The 9,030-nt window shown below is 38.8% G+C and overlaps 1 protein-coding gene across 1 annotated transcript; it reads right to left on the bottom strand.

The window, feature by feature from the left end:
- Window positions 1-3,100: 3,100 nt before the first annotated feature.
- LOC128552313 (uncharacterized) lies at window positions 3,101-3,511 on the bottom strand. The gene has a single exon (XM_053533347.1). It carries the CDS (start codon window positions 3,509-3,511, stop codon window positions 3,101-3,103), a length of 411 nt encoding a protein of 136 aa, XP_053389322.1.
- Between the last annotated feature and the right edge of the window lie 5,519 nt (window positions 3,512-9,030).

The raw sequence follows: 9,030 nt of genomic DNA, 5'->3' as shown, positions 1-9,030 counted from the left end.
ATTGGTTTTATCGTAGTAGTAGATAGAACTTTCTCTCTTCTATGTATTCATGAAAGATTAATGTTTACTTAATTAAGTCTACCGAATTATGACGGCTCATCGGTGGGTCGAAAACGTGGTGCGAATATTTTAGGTACGAATCTTAAGGTATGTGACTACTAAATCAAATCAACATAGGTATCTCCCCACATTACTCCCTCCTCCAAATTCATGCGTCCCGCATGATATATATATATATATATATATATATATATATATATATATATATATATATATATATATATATAACAATCGTCACACTAAACTTGATTAACATCTATAGAACAAAGTATAATATAAATATGAGACCATTATTTTAATGTTTCAACCTGAAACACAAATTTAAACTGAAGCATTTATAGTTACTGTATTCAGAAAAGTTCATTTTTCTATTACCATTGTAACATTTGTTATAAGTTAAACCTGGCTAACAAAGCCATTTCATATATCTATTTTTTTAAGACTTTCCTCAATTTTTTTTTTACAACAAATTACTTCTCTACCAGCATTTTTATGGTCATCTCACCATTCTGATTGATAGCAATATTTATACCTGTAGGCTTCACATGACCCTCGTGAACATTATCTCCTAGATTAAGATCCACCATAGCTAATGATCGCTTTGCTGGGCATAGAAGGTTTGATTCATAATTAACCTCTTCTTCTTCAATTATAACAATCTTCTGTCTCTTCTTACTTCCTTCATCACTTCGACAGATACTAACTTCAACCTCCCGTTGTCCTGAATTTTCATCTTCATTATCTGTATTCTCATCCACTGATTTCCTATTATCTACTTTCTCCGTATCATCGGGAGCACTCACCGTATAACATTTGCTTCCGCTCTCGGTATTATAATTTGCATCACATTTTTCTTCATTCTCACTTTCACTGTCCTTAAAATCCAATTCTATATCTGGATTCTTATCCCAGTCCTCCTTGTCACTCTGCCTCTTCATTATACGTCCAGATCCGTCTACTTTGTGTACAAACTTCATATGTTTCTTAAGATACGCATACTTATCATTACTTTGTCACAGACTTTACATGTCCTTTCTAGTTCGTCCCTTCTATTACATTTTTCAACATGAGCTTCAATCTTCTCATTTTTCTGTATGCTTGTCTTACAAACAGGACATATGGGCTAGAGTGGACTTATACAAACTGTATTCTTTATTTTTGGCATCTTGGACTTTAAATGAGAAAAGACATAGTCTTTAGCCCAAACCGGTTTCCTACGAGTTCTATTGTTACTCTGGATGTCTGTCAAATCGTTATTTTTATCAATATCATCTGTACCCGGTAAATCTACATCTGAGTTTCTGCCAGTACTACCTTCATCATCACTATCTTTATCAAAATTGATCTCTGTTTCATCAAGTAAGATTTGGCTCTTACATTTTCTAACTCTATCACAATGAATGACTTGTGGAGCCCGATTTCGTCCACAGTCAATATTATACAGAACTTGGGATAACTTCCCAAGCACTGTATAAGGACCTCGCCAGAAGGATGTGAACTTTGATGAAGTTCCAACCTTCTTTACTGGGAAATATACATATACCTTATCCCCTATCTGAAACTGTTCGAAAGAATTTCGTTTGTCATGCAATTGCTTCAGCCTATTTATTGCTTTTCGGTGTTCTGCCTTACAATGTTATGAGCAGTTTCTAACCTTTCGCGCAACTCTCCCAGACCCGTTCATGATCTGGTATTGGTTTGATACCTGATGGCATTTCAAATATCAAATCTAGTGGTGTAGATACTTCACGACCAAGCATAAGCATATTTGGACTCATCCCAGTAGTTTCGTGTTCAGCACTTCTATACGCCATCATCACATATGGTATTTGCTCATCCCAATTTCGATGATTCTCATTTACAAATGCACTTAACATCGTCGTTAGTGTTCTATTAAACCTCTCTACCATTCCATCTGACTGAGGATGATATGGCGTTGTTCGTGTCTTTACTACACCTAAAACCTCACAAATCTCCTTAAATAACTTTCCTTCAAACTGTCTGCCTTGGTCTGAGTGTATCTGTGATGGTATTCCGAACCTAGTTATAACTTCTTCTACTAAGATTCTGGCAACAGTAGCAGCTTCCATGTTTCGCATTGGAAAGCATTCTATCCATTTAGTGAAGTAGTCAGCTATCACTAAAATATAACGATTTCCTTGTTCTGTCTCGGGCAACTCTCCAAGGATATCAATAGCTATCCTCTCCATAGGATAGCCACTCCTTACAACCTGCATTGGGGCTTGCTTGGTTTTGTTAGGTCCCTTGCGTTTCATGCATATCTCACATCCTGCAACGTACAACCGAACATCATTTTGCATGCCTGGCCAATAAAAGTTCTGTCTAATCTTTGAAAGAGTTTTTCTGATCCCTAAATGTCCGGCCGACCTTATGTCATGTGCACAGGTGAGCACTTTTCTTCTGTGACATCCTGGCACTAGTGACTGGTATCTTGATTGTTTAGTTTCTGTATCTTCCATATGTCTCACCAAAAGACCATCTTTCATTTCTAGTCTGTCAAACTGCTTCCACAAGGATTTTACAGTGTAGCCCTCTGCTCCGATTTCCTTGAAAAGAGGCTTTTTCTTTGAAGAGACCCATTCAATAACTGTACTTAGGTCGTTATCTTGTTTCTGTAACGTTTCTAGTGTATCTTCGTTTTGGTTTATCTTGCCAATGAAAGCCGCCTGATTTACAGTGATAGGAACTGTATTTGAAATCTGCATTTTCTCTGGATCAGTTAAACCACACTGCCGACATTGTATCCTACTAACGCCATCTGCATTTCCATGCAGTCTTCCAGGTCTATGTTCTACTTTCATTTGATATGATGACAAAATCTCCATCCAGCGAGCTACCTGACCCTCGGGATTCTTGAAATTCATCAGCCATCGTAACGATCCGTGATCTGTTCTGACCAGAAATTCACGACCATAAAGGTAGTGGCGGAAATATTTGATAAAATATACTACAGCTAACATCTCTTTCCTGGTCACACAATATTTTCGTTCCGACTTGTTAAGTGTTCTACTAGCATAGGCTATGACTCTTTCTCAATTTTCTGTGAAAGCACTGCTCCGATAGAATAATCACAAGCATCTGTGTCTAAGATGAATGGCAAAGAGAAGTCTGGATGCGCCAATATCGGAGCTGTGATCAACTTATTTTTTAGAGTTTTGAAACTTTCTTCGCAATCTGTATCCCAAGAAAAACGAGTATTTTTCTCTGTCAGTCTTACAAGAGGTCTAGCTATCTGTGGGTATCCCAAGATGAATTTTCGATAGTATCCACAAAGTCCAAGAAACGAGCGTATTTCTGTAACATTGTGAGGTGTTGGCCACTGTTTGATGCATTCGATTTTTGTTGGGTCTGTTCCTACCCCATTTTCATTAATTATGTGTCCTAAAAACTCGACTTCCTTTTTAAACAGCTGACATTTCTTGGGTTTCATTTAAAGTCCAGCTTCTTCAAACCTTTCAAAAACTTGCTGTAAATTTTTGATCATATCTTCAAAGGTTTTACCAACTACAATAATGTCATCCAAGTAAACGAGGCATATTTTCCAATGAAGACCAGCCAACACATATTCCATCAAACGTTCAAAGGTGGCAGGCGAGTTGCAGAGACCAAAAGGCATCTTGTTAAACTCGAAAAGACCCTGCCTTGATGCAAACGCCGTCTTGTGTTTAACTTCATCCGCCATCTCCACTTGCCAGTATCCAGAAGCTAGATCCAGGCACGAAAACCACGAGGATCCAGAAAGCTGATCAAGGGACTCATCAATTCTGGGGAGTGGATATGCATCCTTGATCGTGGCTTCATTTAAACGACGATAATCAATACAAAACCTTCTAGATCCGTACTCTTCTTTACAAGAACTATCCCACTGGCCCATGGACTAGTTGAAGGTTGTATCACGTCATCCTTTAGCATTTGGTCAATTTGTTTTTCAACCTCATCCTGCAAATGTACTGGTATCCTCCGAATCGGTTGTTTGATGGGCTGGGCATTGGCTGTTGGGATGTGATGCTTTATAATTCCTGTCCTACCTAAATCACTGTCAGATTTCGAAAAGATATGTGAATACCTTGTTAAAAGTTTTCTTGACCTTTTGTTTATTTTCGGTGGCCATCCCAGAAGTTGAACGTTCATATAGATTTTGAAGGTGCTCAGGAAGAAGGTTGTTTTTATTATTGTGTGTCCCTTCTCCTTCTACCCTATCAATTTTGCATATAGTTGCGACATTAGTCCCAGGATAGAAGGTTTGTGGCTGCTTCGAAAAATTAGCAATTCTTACAGGAACAATTTTATCTGCTCGAACTAGAGTTCTTGCGACCATCCCCTGTCCTAGCTCCCTGAATGTATCACTGGCTTCAATAAGACCCCATCCTATCCTTTTAATACCTGATTCAGTCACCATCCCTTTGGTTATCATCTCAGTTTCAGCAGGTATCACAACTTGTTCTGATAAGACTATCCTAAAACACCCTATCTTGCCAGAACAGAATATGTTAAATGTTTGATCATGAAGTTTCATGGTATTGGTGACAACGTCTATGCTTACATCGTGATTCTGCATGAAATCGAGGCTAAGTACTATATCTATGTCGATTTCTGCAATGATAACATCAACTTTGCAATATTTATCACCAAACAAAATGGAAATCTCCGTTTTTCTTTTGATATTCAAGTAGTTTCCACTGGCGGATACAATCCGGGAGTCAAATGGTTGAACTGGACATTGTTGATCAATGACACTCCACAACTTCTCAGAAATGATTGTCAACGTGGCCCCTGTATCGATCAGACAATCAACTGACATCCCATTAATGCTAGCTGTTACGTATAAACCAGAAGATCGCACGCTCGTCCTCTTACAACTGTGTTCGGTATTCTTATCCTTCTTTTTGTCTGTCTCAGATCTTGTTTCTGAGATGCCTGACTTAGATTGATTATATGGGTCATGTCTGATATCCTTTGGAGGAGGGTTTCTAACTGTTGGATTCGAAGGATAGTATCTTCTTGATCTATCATCATATCTGTATGGCCGAGGAGGTGGATGTCGGTATTGTCCTTGTTGAGCATTTCGTCGATCATAACCATAAGGTCTATGCATAGGCCTATTTTCAGGCTTATTATATTGTCCTTGACGTTTCAGACTATCTACACTATCTTTCAGATTTGAAACTACCTGTTTTCAATATCTTTTGACTGTCCCTCATTTACTGCAATTCTAAGAATTCCTTGTTGCTTCTTTTCTGCACGATAGAATGCCTCCAGCTCCACCGCATGTCTGACGGCATCGTTTAGATCCGTAGGCCTGGCCTGTTTAATCTTGAGACGCATTTCTGAACTCACAAGAGCGTCGATGAATTGTTCCTTAGCCAGGGTCTCACGAACGTCGGCTGGGGCATTAGGATAGGCCAAGTTAGCTATACGTCGGATATCCTGTCCCAGTTCGGCCATAGACTCTGTAGCTTTCTGTTGTCTGTCTCTCAACTGGACCCTATACAACTCAGTTTGATTTCTCGGTGAAAATCTATCTTCTAAAGCTCTTATTAATTCATGATAATTGGTGGTCTTTGAATTAAGGTTGCCAAAAACTCCCTGGGCTTGTCCGCGTAGTGATACGGATAGATATAAGCCTTTCTTGTTATCATCCCAGCCATTTAAAGTAGCACATGCATCAAAGTGTGCCTTATAATCTGTCCATGCACTTGTCCCGTCGTATGTGGCTGGCTTCACCAAAGTCGTCTTACTGGAGCTTGATATTTTTGTTCCATCACTTGAATCTGAAGTTTCCTTATCTTCGATTTTTGGTGGATGGGAAACTTTTTTTATGCGCTCAGTCACAAATCTATCTGGTTTTAATGACGCTTCTTTATCTTCTGATGTAGGTGTTTCTGGTAACAGACGTCTAGGTTTCAAGGGTCCTTTATGTATCGTAGATAACCCTTCATCAGGTCTACCTGGTGGTATCATTTCAAAGACATACTTTTTATCACTCTGTATTGGGGTCGAGGTGCCAATATCACTCAAGGTCTTATCTATTTCTTGTTGTGACTTTGAAATCTCTCGTTCAAGTATCAAAATCCTATTTTGTCTTCTCAACCTCTCAACCTCTTCAACCATGGTTTCGTCGTGATGAGGCAACCCAAAAGTGTGCTCAGCCATCTTTTAGCGTGGATAAGATAGCCTATATGAAGCTATGAATATGCCCCACGTTGGGCGCCAAATTTTGTAGCGTGCACGGTCTAGCTCAGTATATTAAATATAATGTAATTTTCCTATGAGCTTCCTTGCCGAATGATTGGAAAACAAATGATTCTTAAAATGATTGGTGAAATATAAAATAATTAATGCTAATCAATCTATCTCAATTTAACTGATGACGAGCACTCAAAATTCGTGGATGGGATCTCTTGTAGTATGGCGATTCACAACAAACAATGCCTGAGTTGAATACCATACATTAAGATTTTACCTAAATACCACCAGATGTCGAGTTCCTATCGTCGTGGAACTTAAACAAAACGCAATGTTTTGAGTAAGAACTCAGACTATGATAGGAGGTCAAGAACCCAATAGTATTTGGTAATCTATTGTATTATTTATTCTTTAACGAAGTTATTCTCTCAGTAGCTTGGCAGATTCTGAAACCGCATTGTTAAAAGTTCAGAACGACATTCTCGAATCCCTTGACAAAGGTGACGTCACAGTACTTGTGATGTTGGACCTGTCGGCTGCATTCGACACCATTGACCATAACACCCTTCTTCACAGACTCGAATTTAATTTTGGATTTGCCGATAAACCCCTTCAATGGGTGGCATCATATCTAACAGACCGCTACCAAACAGTATACATCGATGGCAAACTCTCTGAACCAGTCCTTATGAAATTCAGTGTTCCTCAAGGATCTGTTCTAGGCCCAAAATTCTACACGATGTACACAAAGCCTGTCGGGTCCATCTGTAGAAACCACGGTCTAAACCACCTTTTTTATGCAGATGACTCCCAACTCTATCTATCGTTTAAACCAGTTGACCAAGCATCAAAGGCAGCCACAATCACACGAGTTGAACAATGCCTAAAAGAAATCATCTCATGGATGAATTCAAACATGTTAAAATTGAATGCAGACAAAACTGAAGTAATTCTTTTTTCGAGTCAAAAACACTCCAAACATGTTGAAAATCTAGAACTGAAAGTTGGCGAATCGAGCATAAGACCATCAAAAACTGTTCGAAACCTTGGTGCTACGTGTGGCGAGAAACCTATGTTGATTTGATTTAGTAGTCACATACCTTAAGATTCGTACCTAAAATATTCGCACCACGTTTTCGACCCACCGATGAGCCGTCATAATTCAGCAGACTTAATTAAGTAAACATTAATCTTTCATGAATACATAGAAGAGAGAAAGTTCTATCTACTACTACCATAAAACCAATATATTAAGGTGTTAATAATGGAAAATATACAAAGATTAGTCAAATTACGCACTTAGATGATCCTTGTACTAAGGAGCTTGATTTTGTCATTATCATTGAGCGCTCATTAATTACAATTGGGAAAAAGGTTATAAATACCAGGGCAGCATCACGAAGTGATCAGAATCGCATTGCCAACTACTGAGAGAATAACTTCGTTAAAGAATAATAATACAATAGATTACCAAATACTATTGGTTCTTGACCTCCTATCATAGTCTGAGTTCTTACTCAAAACATTGCGTTTTGTTTAAGTTCCACGACGATAGGAACTCGACATCTGGTGGTATTTAGGTAAAATTTTAAATGTTTTGGTATTCAACTCAGGCATTGTTTGTTGTGAAACGCCATACTACAAGAGATCCCATCCACGAATTTGAGTGCTCGTCATCAGTTAAATTGAGATAGATTGATTAGCATTAATTATTTTATATTTCACCAATCATTTTAAGAATCATTTGTTTTCCAATAAATTCGGCAAGGAAGCTCATAGGAAAATTACTTTAAATATTTAATATACTGAGCTAGACCGTGCACGCTACAAAATTTGGCGCCCAACGTGGGGCATATTCCATAGCTTCATATAGGCTATCTTACCCACGCTAAAAGATGGCTGAGCACACTTTTGGGTTGCCTCATCACGACGAAACCCATGGTTGAAGAGGTTGAGAGGTTGAGAAGACAAAATAGGATTTTGATACTTGAACGGAGAGATTTCAAAGTCACAACAAGAAATAGATAAGACCTTGAGTGATATTGGCACCTCGACCCCAATACAGAGTGATAAAAAGTATGTCTTTGAAATGATACCACCAGGTAGACCTGATGAAGGGTTATCTACGATACATAAAGGACCCTTGAAACCTAGACGTCTGTTACCAGAAACACCTACATCAGAAGATAAAGAAGCGTCATTAAAACCAGATAGATTTGTGACTGAGCGCATAAAAAAAGTTTCCCATCCACCAAAAATCGAAGATAAGGAAACTTCAGATTCAAGTGATGGAACAAAATATCAAGCTCCAGTAAGACGACTTGGTGAAGCCAGCCACATACGACGGGACAAGGTGCATGGACAGATTATAAGGCACACTTTGATGCATGTGCTACTTTAAATGGCTGGGATGATAACAAGAAAGGCTTATATCTATCCGTATCACTACGCGACAAGCCCAGGGAGTTTTTGGCAACTTAATTCAAAGACCACCAATTATCATGAATTAATAAGAGCTTAGAAGATAGATTTTCACCGAGAAAATCAAACTGAGTTGTATAGGGTCCAGTTGAGAGACAGACACAGAAAGCTACAGAGTCTATGGCCGAACTGGGACAGGATATCCGACGTATAGCTAACTTGGCCTATCCTAATGCCCCAGCCGACGTTCGTGAGACCTGGCTAAGGAACAATTCATCGACGCTCTTGTGAGTTCAGAAATGCGTCTCAAGATTAAACAGGCCAGGCCTAACGGATCAAAAA

Source organism: Mercenaria mercenaria, unplaced genomic scaffold, assembly GCF_021730395.1.
Source record: "Mercenaria mercenaria strain notata unplaced genomic scaffold, MADL_Memer_1 contig_2263, whole genome shotgun sequence".
NCBI lineage: Eukaryota > Metazoa > Mollusca > Bivalvia > Venerida > Veneridae > Mercenaria > Mercenaria mercenaria.
The sequence above is the reverse complement of the archived record's forward strand: the minus strand, read 5'-3'. Positions and strand labels throughout refer to the sequence as shown.

Excerpts from the sequence above, each read along its gene's own strand:
- LOC128552313 (XM_053533347.1), bottom strand. The coding sequence starts at position 3,511 with ATGAAACCCAAGAAATGTCAGCTGTTTAAAAAGGAAGTCGAGTTTTTA.